Raw genomic sequence first — 24,965 nt, 5'->3', positions numbered from 1 at the left:
GGTAAGCTTGGAGTGTTTTTAAGAAACCCCACACTTGTGTGGATGTGAGTTTCTGCCTGTCGTCTCACTCCAGAGAGCTACACGGACCCACAACCATTACAACCTCACGCTGTGTGCATACAAACTGCAAAACTATCCATGCAAAAAGTTTTTGAGACGTGCCTTAGCTTGTCACGTTGCACTGTAAGCCCAACTCGTATCATACCACTACGCCATTAATTGCAAATGACACGCTAACATATAATTTTTTAATTCAATGTTACATTAGATAAATTGAGATTGACGTATTTTAACCCAGTTATTGTGCATTTACCTTTACTTGCGCATGTAAAGCCAGATGGTTGTCCCGCAGGTGTTGTATCATGTTGCTTGTGTTTGATCCTTTGGCCACGACTTTTTTGCGGCATGTTTTACAAACTGGAAAGCCGTCATCAACAATGACCCCTTGGTCATTTTGCGATAGCCAAAATGATCCCACATGGCTGACTTTATCTGTTTTTGTGGGGGGGAATAAGTCTTCTCCATCCATACTTCATCACTCGGAGACACCGCTTGTGTAACTTTGTTTTCGTTCCGTGCGAGTTGCGCTGACCTACTGTATATGGTTCCGCGTCCCGGCATAATCTTTGGAGAGTGACAGTGTTGAGGAATCTTTACGAATAGTTAACCGTGGCGTTTAAAATCGCGGTTAATAGTGAAATCAAGTAATCGTGACATCCCTAAATGTAATACAGCAAAAAGGCCTTCAAATCTAGCTTTAAATGTTTCCTTTACATGGTATAATCATCTGAGACTCATTTCGCCATGTTAACAGCAAAGTGTACGAGATTTTCTAGCCCACTTGTAGAAGGAAGAAGTATGGAAAATAAACGTTTCCTCTCTGAACCAGGCAGGAAGGAAATTCAGATCTAGAGTTTGTAGTGAGGGAGTGTCAAGACACTTGTGGATTTAACAACAATAGACACACGGACTGTGAAGGATGTAACATTCACTGCTGATACAGCCAAATTGGATCGCAGTGTTCATGTTCTTCCTTAGTTAATTTAAATTGTGTTGACACAAAGAGGCACACGTGTCAGGCAGTACAAGATTTTTAAAGCAAACTTATTGCTGTCGGGAAAGAGCTTGTTTTTGGTCTCAGTGTGTGTTTATTACTTTGCATAATACCTTTAAAACCTTGTCAATACTTCTCAGTGATGTTTGGTGGAGAGAGGTTTTGACATGGATCCAGATTAGGGATTTCAGAATACTTTCAAAACATTATAAGAGAGTGTTTTTGAACATTTTCACTCATTTTTATGGAGTGCTGCACTTTGAAACTTTAATGTATCCTGTGATGTCTATCAGTGTGTATTTTGATATTGAACCAGAGCTGCATCCATTAAACATTTTCTAATAATTAATTTTCAGAAATTATCAGCATTTTTTTTGCAGAGGTATGCACTCTGAGATCTTTCTATTTAAAGGGACCATTTGGGGTTTTGGCCGGCAGATTCCTGCCTGATTATAGCCAGACGCAGCATTGTACAGCGTCGGCTCAGAAAGTAAATGACGAGCGTCGTATGCGATAATCCATCGTTTTATCTTGTGTAGTGTGTCATAGTAGACGATGAATGACGCCACGTCTGGGACGCCTCATGACGTTCCAACAGAAAGTCTAGCATGTTTGATTTCTTTTTGTCATTGACGACTTCTCCGAACACAGCCGTCACTTTGACCAATAGAAACACAGCGGGATCTGCTGACTGGACAAATGTATGTCAGCAACATCCCAGCCTTTTTGATGTTTCCTCTAGGGATGTTACCACACAGACTAAAAAGGTAAAAAAGGAAAAACGCCTGTGTTAAACAGCAGAGGCACTTTAGCAACCCGGCGAGTACTACCATTAGCATCAAGCTAGCAAACAATGTTAGTTCTTAATACTGGAAGATATAAAGGAGTAAAATTAAAAAATAGTGGCGGGGCTTTTACTACCAAAAGATGCAGAGGGTATCAGCTTCATTTGAAACTGACAGACCTTGATGAAGTTAATGCATCACGGTGTTGTTTCAAACTCAACACTTCCTGTACCCATTTGAAATTAAAAGCCCCTTATAGCCTCGGTTGAGAGAATCCCTTCATTTTCTTAACAGGCTTTTATTGTGAAATATTTGCAGGAACTTGTTGTGGAGGATTCAGTGACTTGCATGTTTGCATGCGGTGCTTCAAATGTAGCTCCTGTCATCAGCTGGCACATGAACAGACACAGTGACTGAAATCATAGTAAATGTAATAAAAATAGGACAAGAATTACCCGATGACATCACACACGTCGTGAACGAAGACCAGAGATGATTGGTGTGGACCATTGTGTAGTCTGTCATGTCTGTCGGCCAAGTGACAGCACGATTTTATGACTCTACAATCGCCTAATGTGACATAGTGACTGTTAGAACAGACAGAAATGTTGTGTAGTGTGAAACTGGCGTTACACTGTTTCACTGCCCTGACAGTTGGTGACGATAATGTGCTGAGAAGTAGCAATACATGATTTAAGATATTAACTGCTTGTTTTTTGAGGAGGTAAAATTAATTCAACATGTTTGTTCGACCTCAAAGATAAACACAGAGAGTTTTGGTGAAAAACACTGCATTTAAACTGTTTTGTTTACAAGAAAATTCCACGGGACTCTTGTAAAAGATGTTCTTGGCGCATCCTGTTTAACAGTAATGTGTTTGTTCCTTTCGCCCCACAGTAACAGAGTGGGGTGACGATGTACGGCCCATCTCTGAAGAAGAAGCGATGGTCATCGTCAACCACCAATCCACAGGAGATGTGTGCACCCTCATGATGTGCCTGCAGGACAAGGGCATGGTAAGAGCATACAGAGAAGAGCGTTACCTCATTGTATCCCTTTTAGGAAATCCACAAATATAACATTGAGGTTGAGCGGGGTCACATCTGTGTAGATAAAGGCCATGCAGCAGTTTGAACCTGCAGGGTACTTGGCACTGTCTGAAATTTTGTGAATAGGCTGCTGTCTGAGCTTGTTTGTAAGGCTTTGTTACTGCAAATAAGTGGTTCATTTGGAATCACACACACTGCCCTAAAAAACCCTAACTTAATTAAATTAGCTTTAAGGATGTTTGCCAGAGGTTAGCCAATGTTTTAATTGCCAGTTTGTTCAGCCAGATCATAGCTGTGTATGAGAAAAAGGTGCAATACAGATTAGAAGAAAGGTCACCTGTAAATTATCTTATACTATGAGTGCATTCCAGAGTTACTCTATCATCAACTTGTTTTTCTATTTCACATAGTGACTTTTCGACAGTGAATATGGCAGGAGGGAGTTTATTGTGTTGAACAGGAGAGAGCCCAAGTGATTGACGATGTGTTTTTCAAGTCAAAACAGTCGACACAGTGCCCAGTGACAGACGGCCTCACGAAGCAGTGCTGTGGTTTGCTGCATTCAAATCACAAAATGTGAGTTTGAGCGTTTAGCAGAGTTTCTCCGGCAGCCGACGACAGATGCGCGGAGATTCAAGCGGTGGCTGCTTTGCATTCTTTCATGCTGATCATTTTCCACAGTGAAACATGTCCCAACATCAGTGTGTACACACACATACACACTTAAACACGCAACTCTTCCTGAGTTTAAATATAATACTTGTTCATTTCACTCAGTACATCTTGGCAGAAAACGGCACATCATGTAGAGCTACAAAGTTCACATAGTTGTCTGGCAGCATAAGCGTAACATCAACAGTAGCTCCTGTATTGTTTAATTGGATATATTGACACACAAAATGTGGTGTTACAGAGAGAGCTGTGGCTGAGAAACATTTTCAAAGTTTTATGATACTTCCCTTGTGTGGTTTTAAGACTGTACAAAGAGAAAATTTGAACATGTCTAACTGAAAGGTAACTGGCCCAAGACTTCAGCAGAGTATACTTAGGGCTGGGTATCAAAACCTGGTGCAGTTATGGTTCCTATACTATCTACCGGACCAAAGCACAATGCAGATTTTGGTGCCTCATTTCAGTGCCATGTGTGCAATTAAAAGAGTGAGAGCGGTAGATAGAAAGTCTGTGTGTGTGACGGTGACACATGACAGTGGGGCTTCAGCAACCAGAGCAGAGAGTATAAAGGTAAATGTAGCAGTGCAGTGTGTGAACAGTTTTTAAGGCTATTTGTCAGGGAGTAAATGCAACAACTCCTCAAGACCCTGTGTCTAGCTTGCCACCTGCTGATTAAACTGAAGGGAGTTAGCCTTGAAGTTAGGGAGTGAAGTTAGCCTCCCATTTGAACCTGACCATGCGCTCTTAAGGTGGACTGTTAAAGTGGAGCAGCTATGCTCATTGTCGTGACAATCTCAGCCGCTTCGAAACAGAGTCTCTCCTGAATTAGGTCGTATACTTTAGATTTTTAAGAGTTGATATGTGTCATAGTTGACTGAGACCCTCTTGAAGAGATGGTCTTGGCCTGGTTACAAAGGAACTCTGGTGCGGTTCGTTTGTGGTGAGAATGTGTTCCAACCTGGATCCAAACCAGCTGCAGTCACATGCCACATTGTTTGGGTTAAACATGAGCATGTTACAGTCCTGGAGGATTATTAATGTGCACCTCCTCCTGTACTGCCTTAATATGCACATTCAGCACATCCAATGCATCAAAACATTGTTTTCTAGTTGGAGCCGCGCCTCGTTTTCAAACTGTATGGTTTGACTAAAATGAACAATGACAGCAATATAGTCCACGATGAGCAGCGCTGAAATCAACCTGCGTAGTTGTCCCTCCATTGTGACATTAGAAAGTGTCACATTTATCTTGCAAGTGTACTCTTCTTCAACGTTTTGTTTACTTCCTGGATTTTTCCCACATGGAAATTCTGACCAATCAAGAGCAGCTTTCTCGCGCAAGACATTTCACTGGTCCGCTTGTAAATGCTGCCGTGAGAACACGAGCCAACTCTAGGCAATTATGCAACTTTGTGACAAAATTAGTCCTTGATTTGGACCAAAGCAAGACAACTCTAGGTCTGAAAGCACCCTTCCTGAGACAGGAATGCCAGCGCACTACAAAACATACAACCCCAGACTGTTGTGTCAGTCACTTTGTAGCTGTCTTGACTGATCAGTTTTTTCCTCATTGTTAATCAGACATTGTTGGGCGCTCAGCTGCTTGCTTAATTGTGGAGGTTGACATGTAGCAACTACACATAATTAATTTAATGCACATTAATCACTACAGAAATAGCTTCTTTTTACTTAAATGCGCTGTCGACAGCAGAAGTGAGTTTGAAAATAGAAAGTCAAGTTCACATTCACAGCGTGCAGCGTGCTGTCCTGCCACCCAAACCATGCTGGGGATTGGCTGTGAATCCTGGGATGGCGGGGGCAGCTGTGTTGTGTGTTTATTTTTTTGTTTTTGTTTTTTTTGGGGGGCTGAGGCTGGCACTGCACTGGAGCTGCCGAGCTGTGCTGCACAAACATGATGACATGATCTGCCTCAACAACTGCATCCCTGGCCCAGTTTATCCTCTTAGCACTGAAAGGACAGTAAGCCAAAGCTGCATCGGTGCAGGTCATGAGGGTGGAAGTGCTCAGAGTGGGCGGTACCAGTTTTGGGGCACTGGCTCTAAAGCCAAAATCAAGTGCTTTTGCTTACAGGTGTGAGATTTTCATTGTATTTCTCCTCCCTTTTTCAGGTGGTACAAAAAATGATGTGGTTGATGGACCATGTGTTCAAATACACCAACTTTGGCCTAGTGTCCCTGATCCATGGGGACTTCTTCATCAGACAGGTAAGAGACACACAGCTGGCACCAAAGATTGCAGGCTTACTTTTAAATTTAAAATGTTACCGTGTCTATTTTTACTGCCACGTCTGTTAATTGGCCTTCTGAGGTCGAACATTAACACTGTCTGCCTCACACTGTTAACACTGCATCCAGGGAGCTGCCTGGCAGGCTTTTCTAGCTGGTAAATTAGCCTCAAGGCTACATAAACAGTTGTCGCTGGGAGATAAAAGTCTATTTTCCCTCACATGTCGACACCTTGTTTTTCCCTGAAGGTCTCAGGTTTACAACACAGACCTCTAGGCCATAACTCAGCTCTTTGAACCCTCCCGGCTACTGCTGGCCTGTTTTAACTGCGCTCTGCAAAGTGGAGTCACTCCCCATCTGCTTGTCCCAGCTGGACAGCAGATATGTTAGCGGGCTTCCTGCGGCCTGGGCGTCCTCTGAGAAGGATAACGGCATTGGGCAGTAGTGTGGGAGGTCTGATCGACCCCGCTGGGTCAGACTGGCCCCTTGTTGTTGGGGCAGCTGGAACAGAGCAGCCTGCTCTGACAGGCCGAAGCATGGAGCCTGCAGGGGTCCTATTGGTCAGGGAATTCCTGGAATATCGTGCAAGTTTGGGAGGTTTATTCAAGGCAGCAGTGATTTGCTGTAAATTCATTGTGCATGACAATATCAGAAATTGGGTGGATCCAATCCCCAGACACATATCTGCTGTGTAGGACCAAACACTCCTCATTTTCTGTTTTTTTTTTCCAAGGCTTGGAACTGATTCACGGTTTTGTTTTTTCCTGCAGAATCCTAGAAAGTTGATGATTTAAACACATTTATTTGTCAGACTTTATACACAAGACAGTTATGTAAAAATAATAGATGCCCTGCTGTCCTGCAAAGCTGTCATTGTCATGCATATTCAAAAAAACTTCTGTTCAGCTATGGACAGTCACTATCTGGTCCCTTAACCAAGTAGAACATACACGTGGTTCCCAACTGGTGGGACGCAGGTCCTTTTTTAAATAGACCACCAAGTCAAGTTTGTACAAAACACACCTTATTTAGAAGTACAGTGAATATCTGGCACAGAGTTTTTTTTGTTTTGTTTTTTCAAGTGCTGTTTCCTGCTGTAGAGTGTGTGACTAACAGGCAGCTACTTGACAGAGACAGCAAACTAGCTCACTGACATGACCAAGTGCGAATATGATGCTGAATATATTAAACTACATGGACCCTGAACTAATGACTAAGGAGAAATCTGGACCCTGTGGCTGCACCAGTTGGGTACCACTATTTAGACACTTAAATAATCAGTTCAGCGCATGTAACAGATAAATCTGCACACTAATTCATCTGCTGCTGCAGTTTATGCTTCTTGACATCTTGTTTTTCCAGTCTGTCCCTCTTCTAAAGTTAAATTAGACTGGTAAATTCACCATGAGATAGCCAGACATACAGTCAGGGGACACCTGGAGTCACGACAGTTACGTGTAATAATAGTGTAACTACTCAGGCTTGCCACAATATAGGTGTTGAACTTAATGTGCAAAAAACGAAAATTTGAATTCAAGGAATACTTTGCCCACAAAATGATCATTTGTAAAACAATTATTCATGTTGTGTGACCTTGAATTTGTGAAGAAAACTTTGCTGCCTCCATAGAAAACAAACATATTTATTGATTGGTTGGTTGATGGATTGATTGAAAACCACCTTTAACAATAGCAAGACTATATGGTGTCTGCAGGTCCTTAAAAAGTCTTAAAATGTCTGAAATAAAGTTTTCCTAGTATACGGCCTTAAAAAGTCTTAAATGTCTTAATTTAAGTTTTCTTAGTATAAGGCCTTAAAAAGTCTTAAATGTCTTAATTTAAGTTTTCTTAGTATAAGGCCTTAAAAAGTCTTAAATGTCTTAATTTAAGTTTTCTTAGTATGAGGCCTTAAAAAGTCTTAAAATGTCTTAAATTAAGTTTTCGTAGTATTAGCCCTTAAAAAGTCTTAAATGTCTTAAATTAAGTTTTCTTAGTATAAGGCCTTAAAAAGTCTTAAAATGTCTTAAATTCAGATTCAATGGGTCTTAAATATTTTCGATCACATTACTGCAAAAATTTCTCCAGCCTGACAGATCCAATGACCAAAGAAAAATAATTTTATCTGCGGTATTTCCCTAAATATTGCAATAATAAATTGCATTTATGACAGGGATGATATTTTGTTTTCTTTTTACATTAAAGCCTCAGTGTGTAAAAATGGTGAGTAACAGTGACATCAGCTGTCAAATTCTAGATTGCAGCGAGCGAGTTTTTCGAGTTTTTTAGGAGTATCTAGCGATGAGGTGAATATTTATTTAGGAATCTAAACCATGTTACGGTATGTTATAGCTTACCAGTGAGAGATAGGTTATCTGTGAGATATATGTTAGGAGTGTTTTATTTCAAATTGTTTTGGTAACACGAGCAAACATTAGTACAGTAATGCTAAAATAACACGTTTTATGTGATAGTCACGGCACAGTGCGGCAAATATAGGTTGGTATGATTTTATATATATATAGAACATGAAGCCAAAATGATTTTAAAATATCAGATTGAATTACCTGTCTAGCAGAAAGCAGGCAACCGCCGCATCCCTTTTGAAATCCTTCTCCATTAGGAGTTTTTTCCACCTGGAATAAGCACCGCCGATATTCACTCGCATTTTGTCCCGTCCTCGCTTATCCGATCTTTTTCTTTAATTTGGTGGCGTGGTTTCCCTCCTACGGGGCAAAACGTGTGTGGTCCTCCATTTAAAGTGCGACAGAATCATAAAAGTACAAAGCAGGTTCACGCAGAAGCGCCCTGGATTGATCTTCACCTTAACCGTGTGCAGTGACGGCAAGTTCTAGGTAAACGCGAAAGGCGAAGCGCGAATATCCCTTTCGGCCACTGTATTCAAATCAGCCTCCAGCATACCGCGCCCTGCCTGTGTGTATATATAGAAAAATCATTCTAAGCCTATGAGAAAGTTTCCATTTGTATGTGAATAGCATTACACTTTAGTAAATATATATTTATGAAAGCAATAGTTGATATTTGCTAATAAACAACCATGTAAATTACACATTGTAACTTTAAACAAATTAAACTTAAAATCACCCAATTGATGTCATTTTTCCTTACTGCTCATTTTGACCTGACATCAGTGTGTTTACTTGGTTAGAGTACTTACATGTGTGTACTTAAATATGTGGTCTTAAATTTCATATAAGATGGTATTTAAAAGGTCTTAAAAACTCTTAAATTTAACCTGATTATATCTGTAGACACCCTGCAAAGCATCCATTTACAGACTCACACAACTTATGCAGTATAAACTAAGGCTCATTTATCCAGTCATATTGCATTTTCATTAAAAACCTTAGTATTGGATTCTGGGTTCAAGGAGAGCAGAGACAAGTTTAACTTACAGTTCAGTTTTAAATAGTTAGGTTTAAGCAAAAATGCATGTGTTTGGGAAGCACTGAGCATACGACTGGATAAATGAGACTTGGATTAAACTGCATGAGTTGTGTGAGAGCTTGGAAATGGATGTTTTTATATTGTTAAACGTGGTTCCCATTCAATCATTAATAAGAATAATGACAACACGTCATGACAGATTTACAGATGGTCGTTTTATGTGTGAAATGTTCCTTTAGTCGAATAAATTCCATATATTGCTCAGCCCTCGTCATGCACGTCAGAACACTTGAGTTTATATACATTTGATGCTTTGGATGTTGGTAATGAGCAGATCTTCCCCTCTGTAAGACCACACAGGACTTGCTGTCACCAGTCCCAACAGGACACAGTTTAAAAATGTCATTAAACAGCAGCTCTGCAGAGAGGTTGTCTCTGTTGATAGCAAATCCTGCCTGTCCACATTTGTTTTGTTGGGAAATTAATGAAAAGCCCTCACATCCCTCTCTCACTGTTTTGAGCTGCAGAAACACCACAGCCATGGCAAGAGGGAATTAAATTTTTTAGGTCATGGAAATGCTTTGCCGTGGAATTTCACATCAGGCACTGTGCCGAGGGTGAAGCACCCTGAGCCTGCTAACAGCTAGACGGGCTGCGGCGGAGGCCTGAGCAGGCTGGGTCCCACTGCCATCTTTTCTCCCTCTCTCTTCCTCCTCTCTCTCCGTGATCCCCTCTGGCGTTCTTGTGTGTGCATTCTTGACATCCTTCCCCAGAATACTTCACACATCCACACAGCACAGCGAGCATCTGCCCTCGGCCTCCCGAGCATCTGCTGTCCACTCAGGCTGGCAGACATGTCTCTAACATCATTATGCACAGCACAACACAGCAGGCTTTGATGGCCGTGGCTCACTTACTCATGGTACAGGCCTGTAATTGGACTTTTTTTACCCCCTTGGTCGGTGTTGTCAACTTCAAAAACACCTCTTCAGATTAGAGATATACCTCAAAATAGTGTTTCATAATAATCCAAGGATGTTAAATTCATACAGTGTTGATATTCTTAATGTGCTCGAATAATTCACATCACAATCACTGCCACCTGTTGATTTTCTGGTCACGTTTCAAACTCCTAGTTACACAAAATCGTCACTGTTGGAGCTAGGGTTGGGACTCGTTAGGATTTTAACGATTCCGATTCCTTACCGATTCCTTCTTAACGATCCGATTCCCTACCGATTCCTCTTACCGATTCCTACATTATATTCATTATACTTGCTATACTTAAACAAGTATATAATAAACACAAATGCAATCATACAAATACAAAAACTTTATTCTAACTGTTGCACAGTACAATTAGATGAAAATACACATTTGTGTGTGGTGTGTATTTCAGATTTAGAGCTTGTATCATCTCCCTGAGAATATATAACAACAAAAAGTGATTCTCTGATTTCTACAGTAACACTATTAAAATTAACCACAACAGTGTAATAAAAAATACTTATATGCATTCATGCTTGGGCACTGTTATTTACGTGACAACACCTGAACAGAACACACACAGACACACATTGGCTGTTTGTTTCTACCGCTCCCCTCGCTAGAAGCGGACCTCCCGCCGCCAGCCTGCGCCTTGATTAAACGCTGAAAATTAAATAAAAGAGGGAGACAGGCGTCTCCTATTTTATCTTATTTTGATATATTTTTACTGCTCCCCTCGCTGGAAGCGTCTGACCTCCCGCCGCCCGCTCCCGTCGCCCGCTCCCATCTCAAACACGGAGGTCTCCCTCTCCGCTGAGCAACCGGCGCATGCCCGGCCTGTTAAATAGCCTGTAACCATGACAACTGTGTGACACAAACTCAGTGCTTTAGTGATTAGATAACGTCGGGCTCGGTCGGGTTCGGACAGAAATATGCGACCCGTGTCGCACTCTAATGGAAATGCACGTGACTTTTCTTTCTTTTTTTTTTTTTTTTTAACAATCTAGGAATCGTTTGCAGGAACCGTTATGCCAAATGTGATGGAACCGGCTCCAGAACCGGAACTTTGGACCTGGTTCCAAAGAACCGGATCTGGATCCCAACCCTAGTTGGAGCGTAGAAACATAAGTTTAAGAATGAAGTCCATTAAAAAAAATTGTAGTCGCCTCAATTTCATCTTTATGTTATAAAATGTACAATCTGAGTATGTTTACTCACACTTGCTTATAACATTGAACGCTTTTATTTATGTTTTTTGAACTAGTTCAGTGCTCGTTCAAAACGTGTCTGGTCAGACGGGCCGATTGTTTGGCCTCTGGTGTCAGTGTGCGTCTTGGGTGACCCAGTCACACATGGGCAGCTCAGGTCTGTGCGTTCACACCTGGCATTACAAATTGTTTCCTCATGCAAGTGACCACTTGTGATCGGATCTAACTTCCCTTACCCTTCTCTTCCTAACTTCTTCTTCTTCGTCTTCTTCGTCTTCTCATACCACTACTTATACCACTTCATCTTCATCTACTACTTCTCTTCCTTCTCTTTCTCTGCCTCTTCCTTCTACATCTTTTTCTTCGTCTACTCCTTCATCTTCTTCTACTATTCTACGACTGTTGCTACTACTTCTACTACCTCTTCTTCTCCTCCTACTACTTCTACTACTCCTTCTTCTCCTTCTATTTCTACTACTTCTTCTTGTTCTTGTTTTCCTTCTCTTTCTCCGCCTCCTCCTTCTACTCCTCCTGCTACTTCTTTTTCTTTATCTACTCCTTCATCTTCTACGACACTACTACTTCTTCATCTACTACCTCTTCTACTTATCCCTCATATTTTCCTCCTCCTCCTGCTACTACTACTACTACTTCTTTTTCTTCATCCACTCGTCTTCTACTGCTAATTCTGCTTCTTCATCTAGTACTTCTTCCTCTCCCTCTCTTTCTCCTCTTCCTCCTCCTCCTCCTCCTCCTCCTCCTCCTCCTCCCCCTCCTACTACTACTACTACTTATTTTTCTTTGTCTACTACTTCTTTGTGTTCTACATTTACTACTACTTCTTCTTCTACAACTTGTTCTTCTACCACTACTGCTTCTACTACTACTACTTCTTAATCTTCTCATCCTCATCGTCCTCCTCTTAATACTGTCACTACTTCTTTTTTCCACTTCTTCTTCTTCTTCTTCGTTTTCTACTATCACTGCTGCTGCTTCTTCTTCTTTTCTACTTCTTGTTCTTCTACTTCTTCTTCAGCTACCGCTTCTATTCTGGTGGCGGCTTCTTCCCTTTTTTTGCACTTAAAAACTTTAAAATCTTTAGGGCTGTACCCAAATATTCGGATATTCGGATATTCAGATATTCGTTTCTATGGGTAGGTATTCGTTATGAAAATTTGGTATTCAATATTTGTTTTTTGTTTTTGTTTTGGTTTTTTTTACTCTTTTTTTTTTTAGATATTTTTTTGGTGCTAAATGTAGTCTTTTTGTTGTTGGTAAATGTAGGTTATCAATAAAAATCAAAACTTTTGAATTGCATTGTTAAAAATGTGGAAAATATAGTATGGCCTACCAACAGAGCTTGTGCGCACGGCACGCTTGAGTGCATCCGTCTGAGGCTGTGGATCAATGCCAAGTTTTACCACTTTATCACTATTCCCTCTAACTTGTAGCTGGTTTTGCGTTATCTTTTGAATTTAATATGAATTATGGAACTGTTTTTGTCAACGTTTGTTTCCCCCGTTTTGTACAATAAATTATTGTTTAAAGTTTCAACAAGTTTCTTTTGGAGTACGTGACACAAGTGTGTTTTGAAAACGACCGTGGACTGTCACCTGCTCAATGCATCAGTACCTTCGGATGCCATGACAGTAGATTATAGATTAATAGATTATAACAATAATGTCAAAATATCATTTACAGACCGATTTAACAGACGATCACTGCTGCCCGACCCGCAGGTCCATTTGCGGGTCCCGTGGGTTACGGGTCAACCCGCGCATCACTACTCAGCTCAGTCTATAAAGGCTGTACACAACAGTAAGGCTATAGACATTATATTCTATTCAGGCCGGCAGAACCAGCAGCGCATCGGCTCTACAGTGCACGGCACTGCTGATTAACCATTTTATTGCTGCACAGAGTGTCTGCCAGCAACCAATTACTTGCAGAGGCTTCCTACAACTTGTTTCAACGGTTCCGATTTAATCAGAAGACAAATTAAACAGGATGACTAACCAATGTGAAAATCAAAAGAAAGTATAGAATAATGTGCTGAAGGAGACTGTTGTGCCATCACAGGTCCGAAAAAACTCCGGAGTCCGCCCCCTGCCGAAGGTCCGAATGTTAAAAAATGGCATTCAGGACAGCCCTAAAAATCTGTTCAATCTGTAGAATCTGAAAAAACTGTACCCACTACCCAGCATGCCATTCGGCAGAGTAACAGCTAATAGTGGTCCCTTCTCAATACACTACACAGTGTGTACATAACGCACTAATAAATATGTCCTGTATATCTCAAGAGCTCTCACTCAACACTGCCATTCCCTCTGTCCTCAGCAATACACTTGCCAAGTGTAAGTCGATCAGATGAACAGTTGTCGAGATTGAAGGACAGACTGACAGAGACTTAGTTGATTTTTAGTTAGATGTTCACAATGATTACTCTTCTGATCAGCGGCTAATGCATGTCCACTCTACAATTTTTATCTGTTTATGTATGTGTACTCAGTTGCCAGTTTATTAGGCACAGGTAGCTACGAAATATTGCAGTCAAATACAACAGTCCTGCAGTGATATGATATTGTTACAGGAGGAGTGACATGTTCAGCTTATGTTGAAGGTGTTGATTCAACTTTATTGTTATTTTGTGGTGCCGTTATATTTCATCTGCCTTATTTGTATCAATGAGTGGGAAAAGCCCAGTAAATAACAGAATACAATTCAGCAGCACAACAAAGTACAACCTCCAAAATAACTTAAGTTGAACCAGCACTTCTCAGAAACAGTTTCAACCAAATCTGAAGATTCACACCTTCATGAAGGTCAGACTGAGGGCTTTAATGGCTGCATTAGTCTTAGCCAAGTGTACCGAATAAACTGGCAACTGAGCGAATGTCCTTGTTCCAGTTGATGAAAGCGTGTGGGAGCGTAGCCCAGACGAAGCTGAGCAGGTTGCCCACTTGACAGTAGGGCTGCCCCTGTATAAGAATATTCCTAGTCGATCAATATGTTTATGATACTAATTTAATTTTGAAGTGATATATTTTGGGCGGGGCAACACAATGGTTTGAGTTGAAGGTGTGAGAAAGAATAGTATCAGTAACATTGTTAACACTGTGCTGCATTACAGAGAAATACAAAACCGTACTAATGACCCTTCATTAATATAGGCCTATATTTTATCTACAAGTGCACGTCACACACTGAGCGAGCCGCCTGTTAATGATGCTGTGGGCTAATGGGCATGTAGCTACTTCCATGTTTCAGATGATACGTCATGTTTGTAGTTGACCAGTGAAGATGAGTTTACATATCACCTTGGGTTCATCCTTCACCTTCTCAAAATGATCCCACACTTTGGATTTCCTGCCCGACATGTTATTAACTAGCCTGTGGAATAACCGCAGGTACCAGCCCTGGAAAGTAACGTGAGAGCGTGGCCACTTCCTGTGTCTGTCCTTGCAAATTAAATTCCCACATGGTCCAGTCGCACAGGTTTTGATTTATTTTGACAAGGCGCAGCTCCCAATAGAGTTTCACCTTCTTTTTTTTTCTTCTGCGACTAAGCGAACAATGAAATCTTGCCGACTAATGACCTTTCTGGTTGACTGACGTTTGGTCGACTGTCAGGGGGCAGCCCTACTTGACGGACAGGAGGCCGAATATGAAAGATAAACCATCAGATGATTCAGTCAAATTCAAACAAGTCCAAATGCAAACATTATTCATTTGAGGGAATAAAGATATCACTCTGACAGAAAAGGAACTCTCATGTTTCCCACCATAGAGACAGTCTGACTGCACAGCAACATTGTGAGTGCATATCCTTCCATTCATGATGCTCCTGTAGCCGCACTGAAACCACAGAACAGTCTGAAGGTCATGTATAGGTTTGTGAATGCCTGTTCCTCTCTCTGAGAATCAGAGACTTTGCAGCTGCAGTCACAAATCTCCTCACTTCACTTTATATTTAGCCTTTTTCATTGTGTTGTAAGCACTTCTACTACGCACAGCTGCATGTGCGCTCACATGACACATACACAGTCCAGCCCGGCTATGCTAATGCATTTAAAATGGCTTTTGACCGGAGCCTAACTAAAAATCAATCCTGTTCCTCTTCGTCCCGTCACTGCTAATGCTCTTAATGTTGTCAAGGCCATCATGTTTTGCATCCATTTCAGTTGTGCCATTAACACTGCTCTGAGTGCTCTGCAGCGTTTCTGACTCTAACTTGTGATTTGTGTTTGCCTGTTTTTATTTGTGTGGTTGTTTTTATGCTGACAAAAACATCTATCGTGGTAATGAATTTTGGCACTTAGCCTCAATCATTTGGTGTCCTTTGGGGAAATGTAGAAAGCTACCAGCTGTTGAGGATAATTGCTCTTGTTTTGAATGTTGGTCACCTAGTTTTGTGCAGGTGGTCTGAATCAACTGATACTGCTCTGGAAACTCTAGTGCCATAACTGTATCACCTGTTTAAGACTTAAATGAATTAAACTACGATGCTTGCATTGTTTATTTTCTTAGTCGTATTCCCTTTGTTCCCCCAGGGTAAAGCTCACCGAGACAAGCAGCTGATCTACCTGAAAGATCATCTAGACAAATACTACCACAGCCGCGACAGGAAGTGGATAGTGCTGTTCCCGGAAGGCGGCTTCCTGCGCAAGAGGCGGGAAACCAGCCAGTTGTTTGCAAAGAAGCATTCACTCCCCCACCTGACCCACGTCACATTGCCTCGTCTCGGGGCCACCCACGTTATCCTGAAAACCCTGTCAGCCCAGCAGGAGAACGGCAGTGTGGGCGGTGACACTGGGACCCCAAACCAGACAGGTAACTAAGACACAGAATACTTTATCTGGGGGGGGGGGGGGTATGTTTCCCAGATTGTTGCAGGAATACTTGTAGGATCTATTTAGATCTATAGAGATTTTCCCAGGACTGGGATGTATTTTTAAGGCCTGTTTTTTTGAGCAATTGTGATGAAAAAGATAAAAAGATGCTGTAAGTTAATATAATGAGAGACCTTGTTGAGATAATGGGTTGGTATCTCAAAATAATGAGAACCTTTCTCAAAATATTGACTTAATATCTCAAACTAATGAGAAATAATACCAACTTATTATTAAATAATTATTAATAATTATAATAATTAATAATTATTTGAGATAAATAAGTCTTGATATGCTTGTCATTTTGATGTATGGAAGTCATTATTTTTAGATAAGTTATTATTTTAAGACAAGTAAGTCATTTGAGAAGTCGTTATTTTGAAATAAGTGAGTTGTTAATTTGAGATAAGTGAGTCATTTTTTTTTTCAAGACAAGTAAGTTATAATTTTTACATAAGTCATTATTTTAAGACAATTCAGTCATTATTTTGAGATAAGTGAGTTGTTATTTTGGGATACGTAAGTTGTTATTTTAAGATATGCAAGTCATTGTTTTGAAATAAGTGAGTCATTATTTTGAGATAAGTGAGAAGTTATTTTCGAGATAAGTAAGTCAGGGTTTTTTTTTTTTTTGGGATATTAAAACAAGTAAGATTTGAGATAAGTAAGTTATTACTATAAGATACTAAGTCATGTTGAGAAAGATTCCCATTATTTTATGATACCAAATCTTTATTTTAAGATTAAGACATTATCAATTTAAGATAAGTAAGAATTGAGATGTTATTATTAAGAGATACTAAGTCATTTTGAAAAAGTTTTCCGTTATCTTATGATGCTATGTCATTATTTTAAGATACTAAATCAACTAGGTCATTGTGAGATAAGCAAGTAATTCCTTTGATATAAGACATTTTTGAAATTCCAAGTCTCTAGATAAGTAAGTCATTATTTCAAAATAAGTAAGTCATTATTTTGAGAAAGTTTCCCATTATAATGATTCACAGGAACTTTTTTGACCATCACACTGGCAGAAATGGACCTCCACAATTCTTTGCCTTGACTGAAGAGTATGATACAAGCAGGGAATGTAATGCATCAGATGTCCTCGGCTGTGCTTCTTTTCGATTGCATTGTTGGCACCTTAAACTCCAGGCCACCAGGGTGAACTTTCTCTATCCTCAAAATGAACCCTCAGTCATGTTTCCCACATTTTAAAAGCTATAAATAAAGCCTGTCATTTCTAAAAGCAAAAAATCTTCAGATACCATTTTAAATGGCCAGCACAGAATGCCTATTTTTTGGTATTTATTCTTATTTACATGTCCCCTGAGTCACATCAAGTTTTAAAATGAGACAACAAAGAGCTGCTGCTGACTTTGCTGTGAGGTGTTTTTTAATTGATATGAATTTGGGAAAAACATGCTGATTTCTTGACAGCCATTGATTTGAATTGTGAAATGGTTTTTAAGTTTATTGTGAGATGACACTTGATTCACTCAAATGAAGTAGTGACTGAATATGAGGGTGTTCTTTGAAGTTGTAAGTTTTTTTCATACTGATTGAAAGCTTTTCCAGGGGAAGTCTCACAAAAGTTTTTTGTCCCTAACTTCAGTCTCTGTGAATCATTTACTGTAGCTCTTGATCAGATGTAGACTTGTGTTGGCTTGAACGCCAGGGCTGATGAACACAAAGCATTAAATCATCACCTCTGTGTCCCACTGTCCTCTGGGAGTCTTGCTTTAAATGAAAGGGGTTTGCTGGTAATGATTGCCAGGAGAGGAAAGGGGTGGTGTGCAGAGAGGTGCCAGAAATTGCATCAAGGTCCCTGAAACCCCAGCGGTTATTTGCAGGAGAGTAATTTTTCTGTCTAGAGACCAGCCCTAAATACAGCCAGTGTGCAGGAAGATAACGCTGCAATTAACAACCTTTGAGAGGGAAATTCCTTTTTTTGAGACTTGGTTTTAATTTGCATCAATGTGAAGATATTTAACAAAAGAAAAAGAGGAAACGAACCTTAACAAAGCACGGAAACCAACTGGGGGTGTACACTACGGAGGATAAGGGGGATATATTGGCAGAAATGTAACATAATAAGCATGTTTTTTTTTTTTTCATATATAATCACCTAAAAATAAGAATTGTTGTGTTCTTGTTACCTTAGAATTGATAGAACTGACAGACACTGGCTCTAGATGGGCTCTTTTGTGCTTTCGCGTCAGCCACCTTAATTCTCCTGCATGCTTGGCACATGGGAGAAGTTTCAGTTGGTTGCGGACTGCAGTGTCAGCTGCTAGACGCCATTAAATCCTTCACACCAGACCTTATAATAGTCTTGAATTTGAATTTGTAAGGTCTTAATTGCCACAAACATTTTTATCTCGTTACAGTTATAAACTGTAATAGTCTGTTAAAGTGCTTTTCAAAACAAAGTTACAACGTGTGTCACATGGTTGATCCCAGATTTAAAAACAATGCAGAATTCAAGCAAATAAAATGAGGCAATTTTGAGAAAATACAAAGAACAATAAATATAAAATGTCATCACTGAAGTAAATAAGCAAAGCTGGCAACTTACTGCCCTATAGATTACACTGAGGTGCAGCAAATCAAATAACTACAGTAATACAAAATAGAGGAATACAATAACCGCTGACAACACAGGATAAAAACAATGAAAATAACCAAATGAGACACATATAATATAAGCAGTGTGCTGATCCACCCTTTAATTTCTGTTTTTCAAAATGAGTCAAGCCATTGTATGTTAAAGTCCACATTTCCAATGTTGGAAATCTTTAAACCTACCACTGAAGCTAATACTGCAAAATGTAGATTAATCTAAATCACTCTGATATCCATATTTCTACTTAAAACCTACCTCTGCACAGAACCACATATATACTACTTACCTTTATATTTACCTGCAGTGTGTGAAAAGGATGATTTGTCCAAAAATCACCCTTAAATTTGGTTTAAAATGACCTTGACAAGGTCTTTAAATATATTCAATTTAAGTATTCATCACAAATGCATCACTTACTATGTCCATACAATGTCCAAAGTCTTTGCCATTTTATACCAGTGTTTTGTTATTGCATTTTTGCCAGTAACCAGTACATCTTTTAGGGATGGGAGTTGATAAGATTTCATTGTTACCAGTGCCACTATCAGTTCTCCTTATCAGTCAGATTCTTTGTTGATTCCCTTATCAATTCACGACCAATTTTCTGCGTGGGAAAATGAAAGTGGGCCTGGACAGGTTTAGTCTCAGCACAGCATAGATGAAATGAGAAAATATTTGTAGGCTGTCCATTCACCTCACACACAGACAAGCACACAAACCATCACCCCAAACAAAGAGGCAGCTCTGTCTCACACACAGGCAGCACAGAGCTGTATTGCACGGGTGCCACTGCGGTGATTTCAGTTCGCACTGACCGATTTATGCTCAGCACATGTTGCATACTATAACTCAAACTATACGGCCATAATGCAGCACTGTTGTAATATTTCTTTATGAAAATGAGCCAAGCTTTGGGCTGTTGCTTCCTCTCTGCCATGACTCCTGCTTGTTGCAAGTTTACACTAATATAGATGGATGATTATGATGTCAGTGTTTTGCATTGTGCAACATTGTGCAATTTGTCAGAAAAATATGCCGACAGTTATAAAAGGAACTGATAAACTCGGAGGCGTACTATTCCCACGAATCAAACAATGAAAAACCAGTTCTTGATTTCCATCCCTAACAAAACTACAGGCCACCTTTTTAAAAGTACTTCCTTTATTATCAAGATGCAATAACTGGCTCTCTGCAGGGATCTAACCTGAAATGTTGCTCAAGTTAAACATTAATTGTCCTAAAATATGTTAATTTACATCTTCAGAAGATGTGAAAATGTTAAGCATTTTCATGTTTACTGCAACATGAGTGAATTTTCTTTAGCTGAAGTAGAGAAACAAAAGGTATTTTCCCTGGATCGGGACCTTATTATAAAGAAAGATGCTCGTGCCCCCTTAAATCTGGATCATGGACTAACATAAGAGCACATGTTCACAGTTTAACTAAGCAAAATTGTCCGGAGACAGCAACCAAGCTCCTTGGAGCCATCCCCAGCAAAAAGCACAGTGTTAAACAGCCATAAACACACAGTTGCAACGAGTCCCTGATGCCCGTACACACTCGGTTTACCCAGCAGACTCCCCTGGCTTTGGTTCAAAATCCATTTTAAGGGTGTGCTGTGTTCATAGTAATTTGGAGAGACTTTGGGCCAGCATTATTGAGAATGTGGCTGAGGGACTTTAGCCTTCCACGAGTTTGCTAACACAGCTCTGCGTCCGACAGCCTCAGCACTAACAGCGTGGGGCTGTCTGTTTATCCCTCAGCAAAACAGACTGTCAGACCAAAGCAGGAGTATCTCTTAATCAGCTGTCGTAAAAATTCAGATGAAGACGAGCTCCGCTTGGTTTATGTGCGAAATTATGTGCTGCATATGCAAGTTTTTGTTTGGGCTTTTCTGCTAATTTAGCAGAAAGTCTTTAGTGTCAACAAACACTGACGACAGCAGAGGGTTTGTTTATAACCTCTGGCAGGAAGAGGATTTTGTAAACATTTTAGGGTTTTGGACGTGTCGATTCTTCTCATGTCACATTATGTTTTTGTGCAGTTCCAGTTCATATCCCAGTTTGTTCTTTGTCTCCCTGTGTCCTTCCCTCTGTCCCAGCAGCTCAGGAGGAGGGGAAGCTGGTTGCTGCAGCAGGGCTTGTCCTTCCACTTGAATCTAGCTAATGGCATTAAAACCTAGGGCAAGAAAAAAAACACACATACCCAGACGAGCGCTATGCCCCTCACTATCCTACGCTCCGTGTGTGTGTGTGTGTGTGTGTGTGTGTGTGTGTGTGTGTGTGTGTGTGTGTGTGTGTGTGTGTGTGTGCGCGCGCGCGCGCCTGGCTGATCAAAGACACAGCTCTGTCTCCCTCTGACCTCCCTGATGCTCTGCAGAGGTGCCCAGAGCTTGCTGACTCACTCAGAGACAAATGGGCCACTTGGAGAAAATAGGATTTGATGTAAATGTGTGTGTGTCTCTGTGTATGTCAGCCATGCAATGTCAACCAGGCTAAATACACTGCTCAGCGCAGATACAAGGTCCATGGGTCATCGGTCACCAGCATAACTCACAGGGACTCCGTGTGCAGCTAAGACTGATGAGGTTTACGTGTTCTAAAACTGTGTGTACAGTTGGCAGGTATGCAAAGTTCACAGCTGTGAGTCATCTTAGGGTGGGAATAGAGCTCCATGTGACCCAAAGGTAAATGTGTTTGATAGCAGCAACCAATCAGGGGCAGGTTTTTCTATCCACGTTTTAGTCGCAGGGAGGGGACGTGTGGGTTTCAAGTGTTGTAATTGGCCTGCAGAGTGGCCTGATAGAGAGCCAGATATCCGCCAGTGTGTTTCCTTCCTCTAACCGTTTACAGAAGGACAGGGCCTCTCCGATGTCATTTTAAATTACCACGGCTGCTGTTATTACAGCATTGTTTGTCACAGCGCACAGGGCAACGGCGATACCTTGGCTCAGGGCCCCGTTCTTTGGCCGGCCACTCACGGGAGACGATGGCTGCCTTTCAGCACACTTGGACAGACATCTAGATCCAATTACCCACACAGGGATATCTGTGGCGTTCGCCGTTCCCTTCAGTCCCAAGGATGCCTATCAAGTCACTGTAAAACTGGTAGAAATGAGCAAGGAGCCTGTGACTCTGCTGCGTTTCCTGTGCTTTATCAGGCGCTAGATTGTGAAACCAATATAATGCTAAGTAAACCGAGACGTGACTTCTCCATGGTCTTGTGTAATTCATGGTCTTCTGCCCTCAGTTTGCATGTATGTGCTCAGCTTTACAGTGAGCTAAGCTCACTAATAATAAAGGTTAAAATCAGAGCCAAAATTAAAAGAGCTAGACCAAAGATACTGTAAAGAACTTATCAGTACACTGACAAGGACACTTGTTCTACTTAAAAATAAATGTCAGATTAGTTGCTATGTCCTCCATGCTGGGAAGAAACAAAATATCACCAGTGAAAGATAAACAGTAAGTCCCAATAAGAAGTGTAACAGTGATTAATCTCACAGGTTTACACATGGAGCCCACAAGAGATAAGATAAGATAGACTTTATTGTCCTGAAGGAAATTTGTTTTGGACACAGACGGTATTTGCTTTTAAATAAATTCAGAATAACATAGTTCACACATACAGTACATGCACAGACTGCTACCAGCTAAATATTGCACACTGTCCATTGTATGATGGACCTGTAGTCATCATGATAGTATAGGGGAAAATAAAACATTCACCTCTGGTGGCAAAGCAAATTTGCATCTTCACATTGCGTGGAGTTCTGTTTGGATAGTTTGCCTTCAGGGCTCTCTGCCAGAAAGGTATTTCTTGTTAAGATTAGAAAAAAATCACAGTTTGAGTTAAAATAAATGGATTTTTGACAGAAGTTAAACTTCTCTGATGTGCATGTGAAGTTCAGCTTTGGTGAATTTTGACCAGCAAAGTTGGAGCCTCAACCAGTTGACCATGCATGACTTTAACTGGCTGTAGTGTTCCTTCTGAGCCAAGATGGAGGAGGCATTGGTTGTTGCTGTGTCTAAACAGTTGATATTGTCTGATATTGGGTATGAAAAATACAAACTTCCCCTCTTTAGAGATGCTGCCTGGCTGGATAAGATTTAGGAGACAGGAATGGAATGGAAGAAAATCAAAAATGTACCAATAACTCTGTCATAAGGCCTAAAAAGACTTCCTCCCGATAGACAGGAGCAGCAGTTTGTTGAGTTTGAGTATGGGATGGAGAATTTAGGAATAAACTGTTTGATCATCACACTCAAGACTGTCTTTCAATCAGTTTGTGGTAGGATCAATCAGAGCTGATCAGATTAGTCCTATGGATTAGAGGAGCAGCTGCTGCAGAGGCGAGTGAAAGCAAACCTTCCTTAGTTAGACCCAGCACTCAACTGCGGGATGCGCGGTTTCAATGGAAATGCAGCAGGTTTCATCTATAATAAGCTGGAAAACAATAGACAGCACTAAAACGCAGTGTGCGAGAGAAGGAGAGAAATGCCGCTCCAAAAAAGGAAACATGCACCACAAACATTGAATGTGTGGGAAACCCTGGACTTATATTGGGAAAAAGACGTCTGTAAATCAGTGGATACATGTTTTTGAGCATCAGAATGACTTGTTTAACTGTCAGGATTTGAGCCACTAGGTCCGATAGCATTTCGAAAGTCTAGAAGAACCCCAAGATAAAATCATTTTATCCCCATTCAAGTTAGTCGAGGGCTTAACCGGAAGCTAGCCACTTGGCTGGCAAAGTCTCTAATGTGTTTACTCTATGAGCCTAATAATGATGCAGGTAATTTTATACCTGGAAGTTAAACTTGTTTTGGTTTCATGTGCCACCGAGCAACTTTTATAGGAATGAACCAAGCCCCACCTCCAACACTGTGTTCAGTTCTTTTTATAAATCCATGGCTAACGTTCATTTCAGCTAGCTGTCAGCTAGCAGAATAACTAACCATGTGTGCCACATTCGGCACTGCCCACATTCAGAGTTAGCCTGTGGCTAGCTTGCCACAGGGTTTTGATGAACAGAGGGACAAAGGAGTTCTTAAAACAGTTGAGCCTGCAATGTGAGACTGTGATGCATCTTCTTGCTTCAGGGTAAAAGTATACAGAATGAAATACATAACATTTAGCGAACAGTCAGCAACAGTTACTTAGAATGTTGTGTTAGCAACATGTTAGCCTCAGAGAGCTAGCTTGGTTAGCATTGTCTCATGATGTAGTAGATTTTCTGAAAGATCATTTAGGAGACTGTAAATGGTGTCAAATTTAGGCACCTGATAAATCCAGGTATTTCAACACATTGATGCAAAACAGTTTATGAAAAGCCAACATTGTGATAAAGCAGTTCTGCTGATTGATTTGCAACAAAAGCTCAACACACACACAGTTATGAAAGACATAGCTGTCACAGTATAAACACAGCATGGCAAAATCTACTACAGCCGACACATTTTGTTTTCTCGTGGTTTATATCGCAGTATTGCTCAACTCCCACATTCAAAGTGACTTGCGTTTTGTTAGTTACAATGGATAGCATTGTCTGTTGAGAGGAAGGAACGGTGACTGACAAGGTGATTTGTACTGACATGCATGAACATAGCATACCTAAATCAAGAGAACTCTGTTTGTGAACCATAACTGTCTTAGTAATGTCTGTGTCACACTCTTTAGCCCGCTCACCCCGCATGTTTCTGTTTTATGTGTGTGAAAAGGTTGAAATTAAGAGTTGTTAGCAACATTTCCTGTTTTACTGCTGTTGGCTCTGACGGGGTGTAAAGTCAACGTGTCTGATCAGAAAAATGCAGCTTGACTTTGTCACACACAGACTCGGTATGCTAACCTGGCATAAAGAAGCCAGTGTGCTCAGAGAGGGAAGTGCTCGCTGCACAGTAACAGCAGCCTGTGACATTAGTCAGGCAGTCAAATATGCTGCACTGCTTCACATCAACCTCATTTTAGATCTGTCCGTGCCGACTGAGGCTGCTGGTGTTTTTCTCCTTTACCTTTGACAAGCGTGCTCAGCTTAAAGGAACACAC

The 24,965-nt window shown here is 40.7% G+C and overlaps 1 protein-coding gene across 2 annotated transcripts in view; it reads left to right on the top strand.

The window, feature by feature from the left end:
- Positions 1–24,965, top strand: part of lpgat1 (lysophosphatidylglycerol acyltransferase 1) — an 81,491-nt gene that overhangs the window by 26,591 nt on the left and 29,935 nt on the right. For both annotated transcript variants that reach the window (XM_049589119.1, XM_049589118.1), the window contains 3 exons: positions 2,737–2,855; positions 5,690–5,785; positions 15,956–16,235. In XM_049589119.1, the coding sequence (XP_049445076.1) occupies positions 2,737–2,855; positions 5,690–5,785; positions 15,956–16,235 (495 nt within the window). The remainder of the gene's footprint in view (positions 1–2,736; positions 2,856–5,689; positions 5,786–15,955; positions 16,236–24,965) is intronic.

This window comes from Epinephelus fuscoguttatus, linkage group LG11 (genome assembly GCF_011397635.1).
Source record: "Epinephelus fuscoguttatus linkage group LG11, E.fuscoguttatus.final_Chr_v1".
In the NCBI taxonomy this organism is placed as follows: Eukaryota; Metazoa; Chordata; class Actinopteri; order Perciformes; family Serranidae; genus Epinephelus; species Epinephelus fuscoguttatus.
Note: the sequence above shows the minus strand (reverse complement) of the source record. Positions and strands in the feature narration are given on the sequence as shown.